At 39.2% G+C, this 24,604-nt stretch overlaps 1 protein-coding gene across 1 annotated transcript; it reads right to left on the reverse strand.

Annotated features, from left to right (window-relative positions):
- Window positions 1-211: 211 nt before the first annotated feature.
- LOC145785567 (SUN domain-containing protein 2-like) lies at window positions 212-24,338 on the reverse strand. Its single transcript, XM_082597227.1, has 15 exons — window positions 24,198-24,338; window positions 23,037-23,782; window positions 22,784-22,880; window positions 19,110-19,234; window positions 18,491-18,701; window positions 17,846-17,919; window positions 17,368-17,499; window positions 16,833-16,928; window positions 4,863-5,044; window positions 4,076-4,208; window positions 3,567-3,743; window positions 3,060-3,196; window positions 2,351-2,546; window positions 1,761-1,942; window positions 212-734 (listed from the first exon to the last, which is right to left on the reverse strand). The coding sequence occupies exons 2-15, from the start codon at window positions 23,736-23,738 to the stop codon at window positions 572-574; spliced, it is 2,607 nt and encodes an 868-aa protein (XP_082453353.1). The 5' UTR covers window positions 23,739-23,782; window positions 24,198-24,338; the 3' UTR covers window positions 212-571.
- Between the last annotated feature and the right edge of the window lie 266 nt (window positions 24,339-24,604).

The raw sequence follows: 24,604 nt of genomic DNA on the forward strand, positions 1-24,604 counted from the left end.
GCTGAAACAAAAAACTCGCAAAGTTAATTTGGGTTTCCCCGCCCTTTAATAGACATGTCCTCTTTTTGGGTGATGAAAATATGGTAGGCCTACTATTATTTCTACTGCGTGGATTGTTCAGAATTCAACAGGTGTCTAGACGACAAATTAAGTCACCAAGGCGTTGGTGACCATTTAGCTTTGCAGCGGTTACACGGTACAACCTTGCGTGGTACAACTTTGTATTTCATGCATAAACAATTAACGCGTGCAATGGTGGTGGCTCCAAAACACAGACATAGCGATAAAAACGATGAAAGTGTTCGGCGCGGTAGGTCTAGAATTCGTGACTGTTGTCATTAAACTTGAACTTAAAAATAAACAAAAGTACGAGTAGCAAAGGCATAAATCAAAAGCAACGAAACCGAACAATATTCTAAGAGGGCTACAAGGAAAGCAAAAGTGGTTACAACACGTCGCTTGGGGTTTGTTTTACAATCGGCAGTTTTTTTCAAATTGCGTTATTTTTTACTTCAGAACGTGCGGTAAACAAAAACAAGGCAATTGTTTGTGAAAACTAATCGGAAAAATCTCAGCCGGCTTTCTGGCCATGAACACGGAATCTGTAGATGCAGGTGAAGTCCGGATGTCCCCAGTTACTTGCCACACGGAGTTCGATGAAACCGAAAGCATCCTCCACCTTGTATGTGTCATCGATCTCATAGTACTGGATCGGGTTCTTGTTCTCATCATATCTAAGTGAAGACATTGTGACGAGTCAGGTTTACAAATCGGTCTTATTACGTTGGTTTAACGTCTGATAATAATAATGCTTGTTGTTATATAGTGCTGTATCCATCGCAGAATTCGTTGCTCCTCAAGGCTTTACAAAGCAGACAGCGTCAATGCAGCCGTATAGAGGCGCAACTGAGTACATTATTACCCGAATCCATTCTGTTGCTCAGTGTAAGCAGGAATTAGATTCAGTACCATTTATAAAAAGTCTTTGGTATGACCCGACAGGGTATCGAACCCATGCCTATCGAATCAGAGACGGTCTGATCATTGAACTAAAGTGTTTTGATAGGTCAGGAAATGGTGAAGCTGAACGTCGTCCATACATTGAATTACAACGGCCATTCTGGACTCAACACAGCGGATTATTGCCAATTACGGATGGCAACTTTTGTTCGATGTCACAATCAGCACACTACGAGGTCTTGGCAAGAGACTTAACATACTTGAAGACGACCAAGATGCTTTCTTCCTATCTAAACTTTCACCACGAAGTATGAGCTTGGATACGAGGTTGCTGGTTTCAAACTGGGCTACATTCTAACTCAACAATAACTTTGCTGTTGTAGGCCTACCAGCACAGCGATGATGAAGCTGGTAGTGCTTACATCATATTATAGATGTTTACGCAATAACATGAAAACACTGAAAGAGAATTGAAATATAAAGTAAAAAATATTTTCGGTTTGCTTAGAGCACTTTAACTCAGGATTCCTTGGCAGCTCTGACATCGACAAATTATATCGAGGCTCGCAACTGTGGTTTTGTCAAGTAAATTATAACAAAGACCCAAGTTCACAGGGAATCAAGACTGTTGTGTATCTGACAGCCTTAAACCAGAAACAAGTTTGTGAAGTTCTATTAAACACACAACAAATTCAGATCATTGTCAAATTTCAAATGGTCTCAAAATGCCATAAAATGACTTTATATAAAACTGCTTTTGAAATAGTTTGAAAGTGCACCAAAAACAAAGTGGGCGTTACCTGAACGTCCCAAGCAGCATCCCAGCCTCATCGCTGGCGGTGCTGAGTCCGTACACAGAAAAGTCTTTTGGAGCACTGGATATGTTGTTGTACAGAGCCAGCGCCTTCGGTATATGCTCCAGGGTGAAGGCGGTAGGTAATATCTTGGACGACAAGCTGATCACTACGAATCCTTGTGAACCCTGCGGAGGAACAGTTTATAAACCTCCACTGCACATTAAAGTAAAGTAAGCATGATGGATTGATGGTGCAGGGTTTAATCGACATACGCTTGTACCAATCAATCACGCCAAATGGGTTGTTGCATAAACAACGGGGTGTCAAAGAAGGTTGAGCATTTGAGCAGGCAATGTAGTTGTTCTATGGGTCGCAAATTCAGCACAAGAGAGACTGTTGGTCCTCAGAGGTAATTTATCAACACTTTGAATGAACTGAATAAGTTCAGCTCTAAATCTAGAAAACCTGGTGAAGATACGAACGGAAGGCAAAAAAAACAGTGACACAGGTCTGCTGTCAATGACTGAAAGTTTCATAATTTTAAATGTTCCAAGCGTGCAGAACTATCAAAACTTTCTACAACAAGAACTAACCTTGAACGCCCAGCATTCCCCTGGCATGACGCTAGGCTGGATCACAGACCTCGGGGTGTTGATGTTGTAGTAGATCGGTATGCCCAGTATGCTCACTAACGCTGTTCTGTGCTCGAACGACTCCGAACATCGGGTGTTGACGATGGAAGCGCCGGCACTTTCCAACGCAAAGTCCGGTACACCGATGCGGTCGGCGCTGGGGTAGAGAAGGTGAATTGAGCAACAAATTATGATGAAACAAAACGAATCGTGTAAGGACTAAACTAGGAACAACAACACCAACAAATCTCGAGAAATATTGGATCTTAAAGTGGAAGGTCATTTACCAAATGTCATAAAAACAGGATCTCCAAGATTGACTTTAAAGTGTTAAGGTTCTGTTGTTGTTGATATACTGTAATTACGAGTTTTTAAGATTAATAGAAATGGAGAAATAAAAAGATAATCATACAACAACCAAGCCATCTCGGCTTATCGGTGATTACTACTGCGACTGGTGAGTGTTACTACTTTGTAGATGGTTAGGTCATAGAAAGCAATAATGAATCAAGAGTTGATGTCCCATCACACCACGCTCTGTCAAGCAGCACATAGCTCAAGCAACGCCTCTATGCGATCGGCCAAGTCTCAAGTCACTAGCAAATATACTTCTCTACGCCGAGACCAAACAACTCAATCAACAAAGTAGCTGCCATCGCTAGCATCCAACCTGTATAAGTTAAGAGCGTCTTGGATCCAAGCTTTCACCAAGGCCTCTGATATCTTGGACGAGTGCCGGGTCTGGGAAACAACGTTACTCAAAGTGATGGCCGGTTGGGCCTTCGCCTTGGCAGCTTTCTTCAATGCCTGTTGTGGAAAAAGTGAGGTTGTGATCGGGACAATTTGAGCCTGAAGTTAAAGATCTACTCTCATTACGGAACGGTAAACAAAGGTAAGATTCAATTGACTAACAAAAGCAGCGGTTAAGAACTATGTGGTATGAATTGGTGGTGCGATACTGATGAGCCCAGCCTCATGGGCAAAACACGTTGCTACACTCGAGTGCCGAAAAACACGTGATAATGTCTCGATGAATCAGCCTTTCACTCACAATGTGTTGAACAGCTCAGTTCGTGGAGTTTAATTCCAGGCTCAGTTCGTGGAGTTTAACGAAAACAGTAAAAAAAATCATTAATCGTTTAGCCGCGATTTTGTGCAAGAGCACAAATCGACTTACTATGATGCTTTTATCCAGCTCTTCCTTGAAGTTCTTCTCAATCTGGGAAGAGTTCTTCATGACCTGCTCCTGCATCTTTTGGAGAGCACTTTCCTGCACGAACCCTCGCTTCCCGAGCCACTCCAGGAAAACTAAAGAGAGGAACTGGTACCGACGATTCTCCGGGGATCCATGAGGCTGCGTAGTCAAATAGAAAGCATTATGGGATATGACGTTATTTGCATGTTCGCATGGACTGACTTTGAAGAAAAGGTTCATTAAAAAAGATTGTAAAAAGAATTTTTTTTAAAACGTTTGCAGCAGGTGCAATGAAATAAAAAAAGTAAGCGAGGTAGTGTGAAACTGACATCTTCCCAAGTGGAAAGAGTGCAACACAGTTGTTAACGGCCCAGTGCAGACATGTACTGCATGCCACCATGCCAGGACTATTAGTCTCATACATTGATACAATGAACGACAGCAAGGCAGTCATGTCATCGTAGTGTACCAGCAAGATGGGTGAATCTTACCTGCTGATCCTTAGGAGCACCACTCGATCCCTTTTGGAGGAGGAACAAGAAATTCTCTACGAACTGATTGTTTGAGACTTCTTTCAGGAATGTTATATTACCGGCATGCTTCTCCATGCTTGACTTAAACAAACTAGAAATATATAAAAAGAATATTTTTATTATCTTTCAACAAGTTTGTATAATTCAAGACTAATTTTAGTTTAACAAGTTCTGACGTCACCAAAGTAGGGTATTATGTTTGAGGACTGAGGAGTGTAGATGGTGAAGAAAAGTTTGTAGTTAATTCGTTATAATGTTTCAAAGCAACCACTCCACAATAAGAACTAAGTTATTTTTTATGTTTATACACCAGTTATATTATTATAGGCTGGGTACTTTGTAGCACTGCCAGCGAGGCTCCAGTGCTCACACCTCAATCAAGTTATTCTGTTGGAGTGGTTTCAACACCATGGCCACAAACCTAGAGTAGACTACATAAAATATTCTTTGAAAGTGCACAATCGTATGGCCACATCACAAACATGGTACGGCTTTGTCGACCGTGATACAGCGTTACAGCTCACCAACAAACAGAATAAATTCGTAGCATTGTCATAAAATGAAGATAGAACAAGGGGGTGGATTTAATGCAGAGCTCAATCAGTAGGTGGAACATATATACTCTTGCTGTAATGTTTCACCGCTGGTAGATTTAAACCCAAATGATCAGCAATTAGGTTTCAACAAAAAAAACACATTTGAAGCATCGACCATGCTGCCGTACATGCCACAACCACATCTCTACCTGTGGTCCTTGCTCAGGATGTCGACCTTCCCATCAAAAGTGAGGAGAAGCTTCTCAAACTCCGTCAGTTTATCAAGGAGCTCCTGAGAAGCTCCCTTGCTCAGCTCCACGTTCGAGTTGATCTCGTTCCTCAGGAAGAGGATGGCATTCGTGTGGTTCGCCCGGAGGTAGCCAAGTTCCAGCTGAAGAAGATGACAAAGAGTTGATTATACTCAATGAGCTTCAAATATCGTTTGAGCTTAAGGATGGCAATGTTAGTGAAAAATGTTAGAGAAATAAGATTCTTGGCGTTTATCTTCCCGAAGGAATAAACAAAACGTAACGAGAAAAAAGGTTAAAATTTATTCGAGCAGTTTCAATAAAATTCATAATTTTTTGCATCAAATTAAAATGCAACAGCTGGAAACTTTTACAAATGTATATAATTTCTTTTTAAGCACGAAAATCAGTTAAAATTTCCAAATATTATAAAGTGTGGGAAACTATGCAACTTTTACAACAATTTAAACATCTGGCAGCATTAGAATCGAGAAAAAACGACCAAGATGAAGCATTCTTAAATCACAAAGCATTTCAGCAGAAGGCGGACGAGAAACTATGACATAGATTCAACGTAGATATGAGTTGAATCAATGCAAATAATGAGGATATTTGTAAACTGGTCAGCAAGCATGTACACGTACACCAACTTCCTCTGGCCGTTTGTTATTGTAACAAAGCAGCATTGTCGTCATACAACCGTGTGCTACGTCACATTGCTTCAGTCGAGACTTCTAAGAGAAAACTTCTATTTTGTTTGTTGCGTGAATGGTACAAGGACAAGTGCATTACGTAGCAGCATAAAACATTGAATTTCACAATTAGAGGAAGCAGAGAATGACTATAACAGTCATCGAGTCAGCTGCTTCCCGTCTCCATTAAGTTAAGCCATATTGTGTTGGAGAGGTTATTACAATTAAAAAAAACTGTGACACTGTGTTGCTCAAACAAATGCTGTGGTTGTATAGATATAATAGATATGATATGGTTTGAAGAGACTGTTCCTATGAAATTATAAAAGTAAAAATGTATGTATACAAATATATAGAAGTAACTGCTGCCATCAACGATGAAAAAACAATAAACAACAGCAATAGCCTATACTCAGTCATTACACTATCACTAATGACAGCAATTGCAACACTGCTCAATATTGTAGACCAGTGGTTTTCAACCAGGGTTTCGCAAGTTTACATTCAAATCCGAGAGTCTAATTATTATTATATTGTTAAGACTTGTGCAAGAAACACCAGGCTCAAGTTTCTCATTGAATTTTTTATGAGAGTAAATGTAATTTTTTACAGACTTTTGTATTTTTATTGTACATTAATAAATGTGAACATTAGACTGGCCCAAAAAAAGAAAGATCGGAAATGTCATGCTCCACAAGCATTTTCTTGTTGCATTTAACCTAAAACTTACTCCTGCCAATTTTTTTTCGATTTGAAGAATGTTTGGAGGTAACTCATAACTTTACATTTTAGGGGAAAATAGGCAAATTTACGAAATTTGATGTATTTCCAGAATTTTAACAAAACTTTCATTTATTTTCAGCTGTTTAGTATACTACATTGCATATTGGAAATTTATGAGGATAAGATTTTATTCTGTGTTTGATCATGCCATCCAAAACTAGAAGTTCTCCAGAAATTTGGATGCTGGGGCATTTTCAAGAAGATATTACCTCTTCCAGATTACCAACAAATAAAAAGGTTCTTCGAAAATTTATGTTTCATCATCAAGAGAAAGGCCTGTGTATATAGGTGAAAGTGCTAAAGTTATAGTATACGCAATTGCAACAGTTAGTTTCTGGAACAGGGCACATATATCTACCCAAAGAATTGATTCTGCTATCAGAAAATTTAACAAACTGCTCAAATATTATCATGCTTTAAAAGCCAACCAGCTCAAACAGCACGACTGCTATAGAGCAAAGGAGGGATTATTCAAAGCCGATTTAGATAACCTATTTGATATCTCAGCAAAAAAATGGGAAACAACAATGTCAAATGAAGAAGACAAGAAATTCCTGCCTATGCAGCAGATTGATATCACTAGTTGCAGCACAGCATGGCTGAAATTGATAAAACCCTGGAACAAACAGAGTCACGTAAACGAATGCGAAGTAAAGCATTTGCACGCCAGGTGCAGCGCTCAGCAACCAAAAGCCAACAAACTGTACCACTTGCTGAAATATTATCGGAGTCTGGTAATTCAATTAAATCATCATCTGAAGAATCAGAAGATGATTTCAACCAAGCACTGCCATCAACTTCAACTTCGAAGATTAGAGTTGTCACCAGTGAAGTTGCAGCTTCTCTGGATCGCACCAATGTTACAGACCGTAATGCAATGTTCATTATGGAAGGATACGCCCAGGCCATGGGTTATAATCTAAATGATGTTGTTCTCTCAAGGAACACTAGGTATTAAAAGATCCTGTATTGTAACACGTACAGAAACAGTTCACACCGGAAATCCCACTTCTTCTGCACTGGGATGAAAAATTAATGCAGTGGTGTCAAAAATGAGCCCTTAAATTTTATCTTTCAGCTTCCACTCTTCAAGTGTATTTAAGCATGAATCAGCTTGTGTTTGCCCAGTGCCTCTACCAATTTTTGGTACACCAAGAAGTTGTTCTACTTCTGTTCCTCCAGTGACTAGGATAGCAATGCGATCTACCATTCCTTGGCCACTAGCATCGATTAATAATTTTCCATCCCAGTGCAGAAGAAGTGGGATTTTCGGTGTGAACTGTGCTTTGATTGATGCAGCTGTTTCTATACGTGTTACAATACAGGATCTTTTAATACCTAGTGTTCCTTGAGAGAACAACATCATTTAGATTATAACCCATGGCCTGGGCGTATCCTTCCATAATGAACATTGCATTACGGTCTGTAACATTGGTGCGATCCAGAGAAGCTGCAACTTCACTGGTGACAACTCTAATCTTCAAAGTTGAAGTTGATGGCAGTGCTTGGTTGAAATCATTCTGATTCTTCAGATGATGATTCAATTGAATTACCAGACTCTGATAATATTTCAGCAAGTGGTACAGTTTGTTGGCTTTTGGTTTCTGAGCGCTGCATCTGGCGTGCAAATGCTTTACTTCGCATTCGTTTACGTGACTCTGTTTGTTCCAGGGTTTTATCAATTTCAGCCATGCTGTGCTGCAGCTAGTGATATCAATCTGCTGCATAGGCAGGAATTTCTTGTCTTCTTCATTTGACATTGTTGTTTCCCATTTTTTTGCTGAGATATCAAATAGATTATATTTAAATCGGCTTTGAATAATCCCTCCTTTGCTCTATAGCAGTCGTGCTGTTTGAGCTGGTTGGCTTTTAAAGCATGATAATATTTGAGCAGTTTGTTAAATTTTCTGATAGCAGAATCAATTCTTTGGGTAGGTATACGTGCCCTGTTCCAGAAACTAACTGTTGCAATTGCATTTACTATAACTTTAGCACTTTCACCTATATACACAGGCCTTTCTCTTGATGATGAAACATAAATATTCGAAGAACCTCTTTATTTGTTGGTAATCTGGAAGAGGTAATATCTTCTTGGAAATGCCCCAGCATCCAAATTTCTGGAGAACTTCTAGGTTTGGATGGCATGATCAAACACAAAATAAAATCTTATCCTCATAAATGTCCAATATGCAATGTAGTATACTGAAGAGCTGAAAATAAATGAAAGTTTTGTTAAAATATGTTAAATTTCGTAAATTCGCCTATTTTCCCCTAAAATGTAAAGTTATGACTTACGAGTTACCTCCAAACATTCTTCAAATCGAAAAAAAATTGGCAGGAGTAAGTTTTAGGTTAAATGCAACAAGAAAATGCTTGTGGAGCATGACATTTCCGATTTTACTTTTTTTGGGCCAGTCTAGTGAACATGAGTATTTTAATTTAATTTTATTAATCAAACGATGTTTTTTGCATAAGGCAGTTAAATTATTTAACAGGGGTTCCTCGACCTTTTGGGATGTTTCATCGGATTCCGTTCCACCAAAAAGGTTGAAAACCACTGTTGTAGACAAACAGTGCACCACCAGTTAGCAGTTATCAACATCAAATCAATAAAAAAAAACTACATAAAAACAAATTTTATGTCTAACATTTTCGAGACTACATCAAATCGATGACTGACATTGTAATGCAGTAGTATAATTTGGTCACGATTAATTGAAACTTGTTTGTATAAAGGTTCCACAAAATTCCACAAAGGTAAGGACTCAATTGACTGACAAAAGCAGCGGTTGAGAATGGCCGAAACACGTGTTTATCGCTGTCAATTCTTGCCACACTCGCGAAAAGAAAAGTTACACTCAACCGCCCAGAAACTTGTTTGTTAATGAACTTGCATTAACATTGTGAATAAAGTACTAACCAAGCGAATCAGTGCTTTTTACATTAATTGATCACCTACAGGTAAATGTTGAGTCAATGTGCAACAAGCACTAATTCTTTAGTCTTGATGGCTAGTGTGGAGGCTACACCGGTATGGTTAGCGAAACACAATGCTTGCTGTTCTATAGTGAGTAGTCAGGTAGTGCTGACGCCAGGAAGATCGCTCCTTTTCAAAAGCACTAATTTACCAATTGGAAAGCAGCAAAGACTTGTGCACCAGGTGAAATCTTTGGCTCAATATTGTAAACGATTGCCGTGACGAAGCGCATTACCTCAAATAACGTTGCAGGCATTACAAGATATGATGTTTGCCAAGCAACACCCACAAGGGAATAAGTCTTCGATATAGTAAGTCACATATCGTTCAGATTCGTTCTGACTGACAAGGTTTTGACTCGCCGCTGCTGCTGATATGTTGGAGATGAAGATGGAGATTGGAGAAATGGCCACCCAGACAGCAAATCAGTCATTTTTACATTGATTTAACTTCTGCAAACGTTGAATCAATGTAAAAAATGACTGATTCTGGGTAGCACATAGATAAACAATGGTAACTTTGTTCAGGTGACACCCAATGTCAGATATAACGCGGTATCGATTATATCGCACTGTCTGCCAGGTATGGGAATGCAATTGTTTGTTCAACCTGCTAGTTTAGTAGGCTGAATGGAAAAGTGAAATTACAATTTGCTAAAACAAAATGCATGGAATAACTATATCATAAAACAGGCAAAAAGTTTTCGATATCTCGGGACAACAATGAATTGAGACGCATACGATAAGGAGTTTAATATACGTTTTGATCAAGCAAAAGCCACTTTCCAGCAAATGAAATCAATATTGTGCAAAAAGTAAATATCTTTTTCAACTAGATACAGAGTAAGTGTTACATTATCCAATTTTTAAATATATATAATTGAGAAACCTGGACAAACAACAAAAAAATGATTAAAAGAACAAACGGGTTTGAAATGGGGGCATTCCAAAATATGCAGAGGATTTCCTGGACTGCCAGAAAAACCAAAGTGTTTTAAAGCAAGTTAATCAAACAAACAATCTACCAAAAAAGATAGAAAACTTCAATTCGAAACGTGCTGCGAAAAAGAAAATTAGAAGATCTCTCTCTCACAGGCAATGCTTAGAATCAACTGCAAACAATGAAAGTAAATAAGATGATAGAATTAGAAAATTTTAAATGGATTTCAAGTTTCACAGAAATGGTTTATTTTTCTGCGTCAAAAAAAGTGGGACAATATTTGTGAATAGGGACTGGACAAAGAAAAACCAAACAACCCATCCAACCAGTAAAGTTGCCGTTTTTACATCGTTTTAATTTAATTAGACGTTGAAAAGAGGTGAAAATGGCAGGCTTTGCTGACCGGGTACTGCTTACACACAAATCCCACGCGGAAGTCCTTGTAAAGATGTTGTTATGGCTCTTGGCCGGCTATTTTAATTTCAATTTATGAATACGAGCCTGTACAAGAGCTATATTTTCGTGTTCTTGCCTCACTTCAAATGTTGGTGATTCTGCAAGATACTGTTCATGGTTTGGATGATGGCCGAATATAGTTTACAATAGTTGTCATCTCGAGGCTTTTAATATTCTTACAAAACCGATTTCTAGCATCCGACAGACACTTTAGTTAGCATTTCTTAACTATATGCTTCAATCAAAATTGATAAAAACAAATTAAAAAGTAACTTTTCCAGTCAAAAGTATGCCCTAGTCGGGCATTATAAAAATTGTCGGATACTTATTGTGTTGGTGCAAATGCTATTACATGTATCATTAGTTGAATGACCAACCATATGATGTGCTCGAGTCGACAGCAACCTGTTAAGCTTGAATGTATTCGATGCTCACACAGAAGATATTAACATAACACACGGCAACTCGGCAATCCTAGCTAAGCATAGGGATTTGGTTGACTCAATAATATTCGGCGGGCTGCTCTCTATTGTTTCTTTTTTATGACGTTGTCATAAAAAAGAACCCAGCAGCTGTAGTGTGAAATAGAGATGCAGCAAACCCAAAATTTTTATCCGTACACCGCACCGCAACTGAATCACCTATCCGCGCACCGCAATTTATCTGGAACTTTGACACTGCACCGCAAATTACAAAATTTTCAAAAAATATTTTAACGCTTTATTTTTTTGAAAGTCAATTGTGGCAAAAAGCACCCATGGCATATAACTGGTAAGTGGTAACCTACCGGTACAGTTGTGCACTAATTGACTATGCTAACCAGATCATATTCTCTTATCAGCAATGCATCTAAGTTCTAAGACATCATGCTTTTTCAAATGGAATCTCCTGGATCCAGTATCAGGACCTTTGAACACTTTTTGTAAGCAATAATGCAATTTCAATGTCAGTGGCTGTATGAACTACACAGACAAACAAGACATCAAGAGTAAAACTTATAGCTGAACTGAGTGAACTCACTGGGCTAACTGTTATAGTAACTAATGCGGTAGTTGCGCTAGGCCTAAAGCTGGTAACTGGGAGAAGAGCTTATCAGCTAGGCTATTAACCAAAAACACTCGTACAGCTTCCTCACAAGCCAGCCCCAAAAACCATGTCAATTGTCAACTGCTGAATTCTGCAAGCCATTTGCACAGGTTTCCAGCTTAGGGTTTCCGTAAAGAAAAAAAAAAACTGATCCGTGTTTCCAATTTAAAATTGAAGTTTCATAACTGATTTTATTGAAAAGTTGACAGTTTACGAAGGTTTTATTTCTTGAAAGTTTACGCGGCAAGCGGCTTTGTCATTTTCAACCTTCCACGCGGCGCGCGGCGAAAAAGTCAAAAGCGGCCGCGTACGCTGCGCGGCTTGCATCACTTGTGTGAAAGCACCTAACGATGCACAACAATGCATAAGTTCACATTTCGATTGGTCACCGTACTTACAAACGTTGACAAAATCTGCTTTCAAACTAGAGCTAAAATATAGGTTTAGGGAAAACAGAGTGAATAGAATCTTAGTGAACCATCATTATCATCATGATTACATCAAATGGCATAAGAACGCTGTAGGCACAATGTCACATCCACTGTTCTACAATCACTTGTTATGCTCTTTGTTCTGTGGTGTGCACTTTCACTGAACACAGTGGGTCACTAGGTACAACACCATTATTTTGACACACCACGGTGGTCAACCGATCATTGGGTGTAACAAACACTCGTGAATGGTTTTTGTATTAGTTGGTTGCTTATTGTATCTGCACTTTCGCCATAATGACGATGACATCACCTCAGTCACAATCAAGCTGAATGATGATGTAACGTTTCATACTCGAAACACGGAAAATGTAATGCAGAGCACATTCACATGGAAGAAGTTTGAAAAAGTCGGTTTTCTAGCTGAACTGTTTTTCATTATCATGCCTACCAACATAGGCGCCGGGTTTTGAAAATTGCCGGGGGGGGGGGCAAACTTTCTAGCCAACTGATTGCTTACATTCAAAATGCTGATGTTTGTTTGCGTCTATCTGCCATTGTATATCGCCAAGCTTTATAATGTAGGCTCAGGCCTCGAAATTCACGGCGGTCATGTCCGCCGTCACAGCATGTGATGTCCGCGGGAAGTACCATCTAGATCGGTCATATTTGTCCGCCGAGAAATAACACAGGAACTAACGATACAAATCGTCATTGCATAGCACGAACAATTGTTGCGATAATATATTTTCCAGCGCATTCTAGCGCGCATCTAGAAAATGTAAATACTGTATCCCTTAGCTTCCATTCAAGGAGAGAAACGTTCGGTTTTTACGTTGCTTCAACGATTGATGACATTAAATCAGCGTAACAAAGGTGAATTCTTCGCTAAGAATCGATAGGAGTACAGGTACTTCTCCACTGATCACGCGCAATTTAGTTCAAGTTTTACGTCACAATGTCTGGCTTTGATCTCCGAGTGATATTGATACGGCAAGGTTGGTTACTAAATTAGATTATACGAATAAGCTATTACAGCAAGATGCAACAAAATTTGTTAAGTTTTGGTATTACAGTAAGAAAGAAAAGACCCAAGGAAAATTCAGTTTCGCTCACATGACACGCAAAAATAAACTTAAAGAAAAAAGCCTGTGAAACTTTGCACAGCAGAAAATAGTAGTGTTGGTGTAGAAATTTTCCGACTCCTGCCCAGAGCATTGTGACGCAATAAGCCACACGACCTCGTTCGGTGGAAGTTAATCAGTTATGTGACGTATTGACCAGCTACACGGCGCTTTGACTCTTCAAGCGCAAGTCGTCGGTCTGATGAAAGCCTTTCAGAGTGACTTTACTGATTTTTTAAAAAGCCTTCTAAAACCGTAGTTATAGTTCTGAAATGGCGAAAATTATTATCAAGATAAAGTGATTAAGCATGACGATCGATGGCTAAAACTGGTGTGTCCGCCGAGATAGCTCCTCAGACCGGACACGTTTGTCCGCCGTCAACAAAAACGAATTTCGAGGCCTGCAGGCTACTTCGAATTATAGGCTGGTCACTTTGAACTTCAGCTCATACACGTAGATACTAAACTGAGCAAACAGCAACCTGCACCTCGTTATTGACACTCCCAAGAAAAAACAAAGCGGAAGAAATCAAGAAAAACGTTTTTCTATCATTGTTACTATGCTTCAACGGCACCATGCTGGCGTATATCAGCTACCGTACTTCTGTTATCTTAGGAGCAGCGCTCTTGTTGCAACAAGTAGATCTTTTAATTGAGATCGATCCGCAATGAAGGTCAAACTAACGCAAATCTGAACTTAGAAACATTTGATTTAGGATTTTTTTAAAGTAATTTGCGGGGGGCAGTCACCCCGAGCTAAATTCACGGCGGGGGGGGCGCCGCCTCTCCGTAGTCGGAGCCTATGCTTACCAATACTCTAGTGCAGCGTGGTCCAACTACTTTTGACTTACGGGCCACTTTACAAAAACGTGACAACTTGCGGGCCATTTCCAATAAAATGATAGTGAATGCGTAATCGAAAATTTTGTTAAATAGCAAATAGAAATTTATTGCAAATCTCTAACAGTGAGATGCCTGTGGTCGAGGTTTCTCTGTTACTATCGTTTCTACATCAATTTCAATGTTGGTGGTAGCAAGTCGGAGACCATCTTCCAGTGTTTCGTCTATCATTCGATTTCTGTTTTTAGACTTGACTTGCTTCATTCTAAAAAATGTACTCTCACACATGTATGTGCTTCCAAACATTAAGTGTATTTTGAATGCAAAATTTTTCAGTTTGGGAAATCTATCCCTGCTAACTAATTTTCAGAAACACTCTGAGGTTTCATTCTTCCTTGACAGCAAGAATTGGTTGCACTGAAGCTCGCAGAGTTCGAGCTGAAGTTCTGGTAGCTGTGTTTCCACATTAACATCCATAAAATTGTTATATACAAATGTTGTCCGCTCACTATCTTGTCTCATGACCACACTCCCGCGTAATTATGACAGATTGCTACCACCTTTTGTGTTTGTTCGTCAGTTGTTGCTTGTACGCAGTTCAGTGCAGTTTTATTGAATTTCAGTCATTTATTATTAACATTTTACGAATAATTGTTTTGTTTAGATGAATTAAGATATTTTCCTGAAGAGGGCAGAAAGTTTTGCCGAAAACGTTTGAAATTATGTATCTATTTCATTTCTGTATTAATTTTGAATTATGCAATTCAATGTTATTAAGTTGTTATCAATTGTCTGTCAATGGAGATTAGGTTTTAATCTGTCAAAATCTTTAAATCCATTCTCAAATTCAAAAGATAAATCATTAATATCTTCCACAAAACGGGAGCATTTCACTTCATAATCATCTACCACAAGTGCATGCAAAGAATTAAAGTGTGAAAGATCGTTATTTTTCAAGCATACAGCAAAAAGATGCAGTTTCCTCTGGAAAGCTTCAATGTGTCCAACTAAATGTGAAATAGTTTGCTTTCGCCCCTGCAAATTTAGGTTTAACACATTCAAGTGCATTGTCATGTCTGTAAGGAAAGCAAGATTGCACAGGAAGTTTTTGTCGCATAACTGACAAAAACTTCTGGTACATTTGTGTATATACATTTGTATACATTTATTTCCTTCCGAAGACCAAAGAAATGTTGCAGTACTTTTCCAGCACTAAGCCACCTGACATTTGCATAAAGTGGTAAATCACTGAATTCTGCATTTAACTCTTCTACTGTAAAAACGTAATGAAACGCCTGTGTCTGTGCGCCTTGTTGCCGCCTCTAACTAAATTTACTATGTCGACAACTGTCTTCATGACATCACACGTTTGTAACATTTTTCCACAGAGTGCTTCCTGGTGGATGATACAATGTAGGGTTATATTATACCATCCACACTATTTTTCTTAAGCAAACCAACTAATCCTTTATTATGACCAGTCATAGCTTTCGCGCCATCAGTTACGATGCATCAACATTTTTCAAACCCTCCATAGCAATGAATAACAGTCTCGAGGGCAGCATAAATATTTGAACCTTTTGTACCTTCATTCAAGGAACACATTTTGACCAGTTCTTCTTGCACAGTAAAATTGTCATCAACAGTACGTACGAATGTAGGCTACAAAGCTGACTTGTGTCGTGTCACTTATATCCGTACTCTCATCCAGTGCCAATGAAAAATATTTGCAGATTTCTATTGCACTCTTCAGTTTTAATGATACATGTTCGCCAAGTAAAGGAAACAAAAACGTCCGGAACGCTAAGTACATATCAGCCTTTAGGAAGCCCAGCTGTACTGACGAGACCTGATAGGCTGAAACAGTATAGGCCCTGCGGTCTACAACTTTGAATTAAGTTTTTGACACTTTTCATACAAATGCTATACTTGTTCTAGTTGAAATTACTTTCTGTAACATAAATACAAATTAAATTAATACTGTGAAAGCTCGCGGGCCGCAAAAATTTCATCCGCGGGCCGCATGTGGCCCGCGGGCCTGTAGTTGGACCACGCTGCTCTAGTGGATGACGGCCAGACGGACATACAACAGCGCTTTATTTACTTGTTACACTTTCTTGCGTTGCTACATAGTAGGAACTCATATAACCAAAACAAAGAGAAACAGCACACAATCCGTGGCTACTATGCTTACGACAGTTCAGCAAACATGGGACAGCAGCTCATTGCGGACTTTTATTTACAAACCAACGTTGCAATCGTGTACAAATGTCAACAGTCAGCAATCAACTAAAATTGAGCTGTACACCGAACGCAGCCTATGGAAGGTACATACACAACACGACGAGATACATGAAGAGCGCACAAGTCCAGGGTTTTATGAAAGCAATATATGCAAATCTCAAACATCTTGAAACTGCTCTAAAAGTCTGTAAAAACTAATTAATGAGTTTTTTTGAGCACAAATTTTTATTTGTCATGCTCTTGAGTTTAAACAATTTGGTGTTTGCTGCCATGGGTGCATCCTTAACTTTTTTGAACATGTTGGTAAAGAATAAAAGAAACGTGAAAGATTAAAAAAACACTTCAGTTCACCACCTGACCTGCACATCATACAGCTTGTCTTGAAGATATTCATTGTTCTTCAACAACTCCAGTGATATGTGCTTTTCCATCCGGTCCTCAAATGTGGTCAGTACCTGGGGCACAAAAACGTCACAATCAACCCCGTGTCTGGTTCGACCACGCGTGGTCAATTGGTCATGACACATCAGGGTAAGTCACTTGGCAATAATTCAACGACAAAACTAAACAGTTCTAAATTTAAACACTTGTTGGAAAAGTTCTAAACTTAAGCAACTGAAGCAAGCAAACCTTTCCATGGGTGTTGAAGTTTTCGCATCATGACGTTACGCTTTCGCAACCACAAACGCAACCAACCTGAGCCACAAAACGAAGTTACCTCCGGGCTTCGACGCGGTGTCCTTCAGTCTGAGTGAGTTTTTTAAACCAGAAAAGCTAACTCGAACTCCTTATGATTATATATGTATTATGTAATGTATTCATCATTAACTTACGTGCCACTTTGCAAATCAAGCGCTAAACCAACCGTCTTACTCCACAGAGGTAACCACTCACATTTTTCTGGCTTTCTGAAAGTTTTTCTAGGTCGACTTCATAACCAGTTTGAAGCAGTTTTATCTTGCTCAAGACATTGGCATGGCGGTCTGCTATGCGCAACTCCATTTCACGAAGCGATAGCTCAAGTTTCTGAGAAAGTTTTAAATCTTATTTAAAATTCCATTACAGAAAGCATATATTTCGTACACTACCTGTTGAGCTAAATCAATAAATTAAAACAGAGGTAATAATAAATAAAACATGCTACATGTGAAGCAACTCAACAGATGCGATACAGACATCTTGGGCAAAGATGAAGCAATTATCATCAACAATCATCGTCGTAAAATGCGTTGAAAATGTGTGTAAGTTTCAAAGGTTTATACATATCTCGGGAAAAAGAAAAAGAACTCATCTACACAAAGACGCTGACGATGGTGGTATGTTGTTGAAAGATAGAGATCAATAGATCAGCGATGAGGATCGTGGATGTTACCTGAAGGGATCTTTGCATGGACTCTGAAGACCTCGTATCTGCAGTGTAGGAGGGTGGGTCTGTCTTCCCGAACCCTGAAAGATGTTCACAATGACAACCATTGCGACCCATATATTGCCGTGATTGAAACATAAGGAGTGACAACATTTACCTAAACTTTACTAGTTCCATGCTAATTTCTTTGTATTAACACCACTCTTCTGTGCTTGCGGGTGGTACCACAATACAGTATCGGACATCTAGTTTTAACATTAAGGGTGTTAAGCCAACGCTCAAAATCAGAAAGTGATAAACATATGACTAAAAACAACCAACTGGAAAAACGTTACATGAAAATCCTTGCTTTGGACGCAAAGTGAAGCAATAACAGACAAAGTTTTTATAATTAGTTGGTCAGAGTGGCAGTTGTCATCTCAGTCCACATCGTTCAAAATTGCACTGTTATAGCTTGTGGCATAATCTTGAATAGGCATTAGGTAACCAACCACGTGTAGCATAAAGCTACAGGCTACAGCTGGAGTGAAATGCATGGCGTTTCCCTAGTAAGGAGACCAGTTGGAGCCGCGTTATATTTTGCTGATAAAACGACATCCAACCAATCAAAGCAGCATCACCAAGCATCAAACTAAACGAAGTTGTACTTACAGTCGAAGAATGAGAACGGAGAAGCAAATATAGGAGCATGTTCCCTCTGGTACATCCGAGACAGTGAGAAAAACAAAAGCAGTAAACCTAATATGGCAGCAACAAAGTAGAGGAGCTTCTTTAATCCGGACATCTTCGCAGGAAGTGTTGGTTCCACTTGAATGCTCCTAGTTAACAGCCAAGTGTCGAGAACCAGAAGTCGCGCAACGCTCTGCATTGATTGAAAAATTACAGCTCGCAAAGTTTCCATTTTGCATCGTTTCAACGTCTGATAATGTAAAACTGTTGACAAAGGGTTTGGAAAGAGACAGTCGCAGAAACACACTGCGCACGCGTAGGAGGAATGTGAGGCCACGCCCACTGCAGCTTGCATCGCAATAAAAAGTTTACACTTCAATATTTCAAAACCAGCCGCACTTTAAAGCAATGACGATGAGATTCGAAATTGTTACTGAAAATAAAAACCTGTTGACAGAAGAAAAGATCGAGCAAATTTGCAAGCTTGGAACTTGCTTGCAACAGTGTGAAAACAAAGCGCTACGTACAATCATGCTGTTAAACTGATATTTTTAATATTAATTCAACGTCTGTGAAATCTGCATCACTGGATCTGCCATACCTGATAGAAAAAACGACCGACTTCCCATACCACAGTAGCAATGTATGCTGCATAGAACTGCATCAATCTAAAGAGCAGGAAGAAGACTCCTTCAGAGCGTTCCCTGCTGCGAGGAGCTGCAACCACTGTAAAGTCGGCATCAACAGTTGAAGAGTGTTCGATACAGAGACATGAGTGTTGTTTGTTTATAGCATAAAGCAGGGTTCCCACACATTTTTTATAAACAAATTCCCTACTTTTTCAATACTAAATTCTAAAAACTCCCTACTTTTTCAATACTAAATTTAAAAAATTTCCAACCTGATTTTGATCTAAATTGTGCATTAACAGTGCTTAACCAATGAAAATTTCTGTGCTGTATTATTTCCAAACACGATCATGCACAGGTTTAAAATTGTATAATATATCCGGACTCTATTACATTCGAATCAGTATGAAAAATAATTATAATGTACAGTATAGAAGATTCCTGTTTGAAGAAAAAACTCTTTTTTTCAAAAGACCACCCAAACTGAAATCAGTTTGGATAAACTGTCACATTTATACTAAAATTGCAATTCAAAGCCTCATTCCATCGGACATGGCAACCTGCCATAAGCCAAACCAAAACAATTAAAAATCACACTACTGACAAAATGAAGTAAGTGAAAAGAACACTGAACATTGTCTTTCTGATTCTGAACACTGAATCACAAAGACATTGTACAGTAAATAAGATTTATGAATAATATTGTCTTTGTTGTTGTGTCATAATAGTAGGTTTTAGTAATGAAAGGCCACCGTGATTGAGGACTGAGGTATTGTGGTGGCGCAGATATTGCCTGCATTAACGATGTCTCTTACCGCTATAATCACCTAGCCAAACTGACATCATTGTTTTATGCGGCCGCTAATCGACTTCAACTATCATGGAATGTTACGTAACAAGAACGATTATACACGCAAAAATAAAAAAAATTGATTGCTTAAATCAGCTCTGAATACTGAAAAGTTTGGGTGTTCATTAGGACAATTATCGTTTCTATGCGCATTGTCATGGTGCGCGAAACGTTAGTGAAGCAATAACCAGTGGCGTAGCCAAGGGGGGGGTTTTGGGGGTTACAACCCCCCCCCTTTGGCACGCGTGTGACGTCACAATATTGAGAATGATGCTTTTAGTCTAGAAAAAATTGCCTAATTTTAAACAAAATCGCTTTAAAAGAGAAAGTTTTGCCAATACCAAACATCTCAGCCAGGAATTAGCAACAAGAAAACATAGAAACTTAGCTTTATTTCCGAAAAATGCCAAAGAAAACATGATCTTATCCTTTTGCTATGCCACCAGACACCACCATTTTACAGGAATATTTGTAACCACATTTTTGTTGAAAATGCTCTCAGAATGCACCAAATTCAACTAATTTTTCAAAATTTTCTGGGGGAGGCCCCCCAGACCCCCCGCCGCTGGGTCGTCAAAACCCCCCCCTTTCAAAATTCCTGGCTACGCTACTGCAATAAACCATCTTGTTTGTTGTTAATTTTACTTTCAATTTCATCAGATGAACGTAGCAACTACCGGTACTGCTAGAAACGATAAATCAGCTCTTTTGTCTCGTGAGCTTTACGTATTGCTCAACAAGTGTATAAAGTTTAGAATTGACAAGAAATCATTAAATTTGAAACTGAAGTTTAAATCACGGCAAATAAACGTATTCAAAACTTTTACTTCAGCCGACGCAGTTTCACACTCAGTAATCTAGGTCGGCAATAATTTTGCCGCAGCAAAAATGTGTTAATTTTGAAGGCTGCCGAGCTGGAAACAGCTTGTCCATGGACTTCTATATAGTACTATATAGAAGTCCATGGCTTGTCCCTTGTATAAGTCGAACCTGGCTTTTTGAGGTGAAAACCACTTACGAAAATCTCGAACTGCACAAGTAAAATTTTGAATGTTAGGCTACAGAACAAAAATCGCCCGAGGCTAAATTTTCATGTCAAGCTAAATATTTCTGCTTCTGGAGTGCCCCACAATTAAATAAGTCACGCCATGGTTACGCTACACCACTGTCTGTACAGTATAACTTTTGCTGCAAGTAGGCTAACCACAGTTCACCTAAACTGCTTAGTGGTTGAACAACGGAGAATGACCGATATTTAAAGCGCAGATGAACAAGAAAAAACAGTTCCCAAACTTCATTGAAAAGCTGCATGTTGCGCCACAACATTGTTCTTTGTAATACCGCTTTGAAGGAGGATTACGAGTATGAACAAAAGAATAACTTTTAAACTTCATTTTGAATTGAAAAGACATGACGTAATGTCTTCCATCCTTAGTTATCATATATTTTTTCATTACGTAATGTCTTGTAGGAATAAATTGAAAATCAGTATGATCACTCAAAATGAAAGCAATGGGACTTCGAATGCTCACTAAACCAATCAATCAATGGTCTTGTTGCACCTAAGATGACAACCTTATATTTTACTGATCTCCGGAGCTGATGTAAACCTTAAAAGTCATGTCGACTTATTCTTGATGCCCCCCTTATCGAAAATTGTTCTTTGTAATACCGCTTTGAAGGTGGATTACGACTATGAACAAAAGAATAAATTTTAAACTTCAATTTGTATTGAAAATACATGACGTAACGTCTTCCAACCTTATCACATATTTTTTCATTACGTAATGTCTTATAAGAATGAATTGAAAACGAGTCTATTCACTAAAAAAGAGAGCAACGGGACCACGAATCCTCACTGAACCAATCAGTAAAAGGTCTTGTTGTGCCTACTGATTTCTGGAGCTGACATAAACCTGAAAAAATATGGACTTACTCTTGATATGAAATTTGAGTACATATATTACATATAGATTAATGGATATTTTGTCCCACTGAACTTCAAAGTCAAAACGTATTTGTTTGCCATCACCAAACCACTTGTGACGATCGAATTTGTTAATTCCTTATTCGATAAAATGTTTAGATGATGTCACGTCATTACGCCGATTTGAAATATAATTTCATTCATGACGTCGTATGGGTGAAAAACTTTTACAAGTTTTATACTCTGCTGAGATTAAAAAAGAAACATAAATGATAAATATTGGAGAAATTGAGTCTCCTTTACAACTTAAGAATCGATTCGAACAATGCAAAACTGCTGAAACAAAACGTTTTGTTTGAGTGAAAGAATCACTGCAAGCAACCAATGCCAAAATGCGCGCGCAAGAAGTCATGGGAGTGTGAGATATCAAAAATTTAACAGGTTGTTATTTTTCTACATCAATGTGACGTTAGTTACAACTTTAAAAAATCTATATCTTTGCTTCTGTAGAAAAGCCGCAGCAAGCGCCTTTTTCACACGTTTAGTATCGGCCAAATACCGATACTCAAACAATGGCCGATATCACCGATACCGATATATCGGATTTTTTATCTACAATTTAGTCATCAAGGTTTTCCATACTTTTTCAATACCACGAGGGAAGTTTCACAAAATTCCCGACCTTTTTCCGGTCTGGAAAACGGGTTTTCAAATTCCCTACTTTTTCCCTACTTTCCCGACTGCGTGGGAACCCTGATAAAGTGCGCTACACGTTTCACTAAAAGTATATTTCACTGTCAGATGTCATAATGTTGTTGAAGACGGAAAGGTAAGCTGAAAATAATTGCTTGATTGGAAAGTTAACATACTCGATGGACCGTGTCTGTGATCCTCTGACGTAGCCTCTTCCATTATGTCGTCATCAGAAGAGTATGATTGAGATAACGACATCACTTCAGAGCTTGACTGTAAAATAGAAGCGGTGTGGATAGGTCTTTGCATAAGATATTAATTTGCCATGAAGTAAAAAAGAGCAAGGCGACGGAAACCACATTGCTGGGTTACTGGGTAGCACGTAAATTAAGCATTGGTGCAAATTTAGCTGCAAAATAAAACTCTCACCTTGATAACTTGAGTTTGAGTAAAGTGTTGCTCTGTTCCGGTTTTCGGGGAAGGTACCTTGAAGGTCCCATCGCCTATGATAGTGTCTGTTAGCTCTGGGGTTTCCTGAGGCAGTCTCATACGAACTTGTTCGCCACCTCCTAAATTATTAGCATGGCGATTGTCTATGTCATCGCTTGCCTCAAGCCCGTGGCGGTGATTGAGAGGGTGTTCCCGACGTGCCAGCTCACGTCGGCGGGGGGTCACAGCGGGTGCGGAAATAGTCCCAAACACTGGAGCGGTTCGGTCTTCCTTGGAAATAACATTCATTGTCGATTTTGTGGTCGTTGCCCTGGCCCGCTGTCGTCCTCTGCCGTTGTGATTAGGCCATCGGGCTTTGCCCCCGCTTGTCTGCGGGGCTTCAGGCTGCAAAGAGCCGCCGAATTTTTGTTGATTGCGCCGAGGTGACCCGGAATTGTTGCGCCGGCGATGACTGAATATGTTTGTTGGCGATTCCTTGTACATAATCCGCCGTTGTTCGCTGCTGAACGACAATTTGCTTAAGTTCGAATCGACTGAGGTAGTGTCATCATCATCGCTGGGTGGCGCGTCGAACCAGTTAGCGACATTAGCGGCATCGTTCGACGCGACTTGATAATATCCATTCTGTAGCAACCGCTTGCTGCGGCGGCTAGGGGTTGTCAGACCAAAAGTGCGGGACATCTTGTCGGGTGACTAGTTTTGGAAAATTGCCATCGTCACCAATCCTGAATGAGAAATAAATAAACAATTTTTATTCCGCAGTAGTCAAGTTAAGCATCAAATGTTAAAAAATTGAAAGATGTATGCATAACTTTGTCAAAGACACATCTAATTGCGTGGCGACACTACCTACACCTCCCAGTCTTAATAAACTCTCAATTAAAGTAACTTCGGTGAAAGCAGTGATTTTTGACTCTGCTGAGCAAGCTTGCATTGGCTCTTGTGATCAACACAAAAGCAATTTGTTGTTACGCAACGAAGCATAAAACCAGAAACAAGTTTAAAAAGTTATGGCCGACGTGCAGATAGGAGCTATGAAACAACCCAAGCAAAATGTTTCTGAACCAAACAAGACCTGGGAAGACGAGGTTACATTTGTTAAATTTAGTCATTTGAATGAATAACAAAGCACTTGCTTACCTAAAATATATGCGGCTACTAACTTTTGGTTCGCGTACAGCGAAAAATAAAATGGGATGAAGCTGCTGCTGTCCTCTTGACCCGTAGTGTGAGCACCCAGTGCAAAGAGACAAATGACTGCAATCGAAATAAGTAGTACGTTTCCACCAAAGAGATCGCCTGTTAAAAAATCCACCATGAAAGAGATACGCACTGTTTTGCTTGCTTAGGCCTAGTTCTGTTGCTTTACATGTATTACAGCCAGACGTTATTGATTAGAGTCTGGAACAATGTTGCTAAAACCAAGTCCTTCCAAGAGTTTTCATCGATTAATAATTTTTTTTTTACTTGCACAACTTCACCAAATGTAACGGCTCAGTTAAACAAGACATGACTAGTACCACGGTCACTACCACACCCACAGGTCA

This window comes from Aplidium turbinatum, chromosome 16 (genome assembly GCF_918807975.1).
Source record: "Aplidium turbinatum chromosome 16, kaAplTurb1.1, whole genome shotgun sequence".
Lineage (NCBI taxonomy): Eukaryota > Metazoa > Chordata > Ascidiacea > Aplousobranchia > Polyclinidae > Aplidium > Aplidium turbinatum.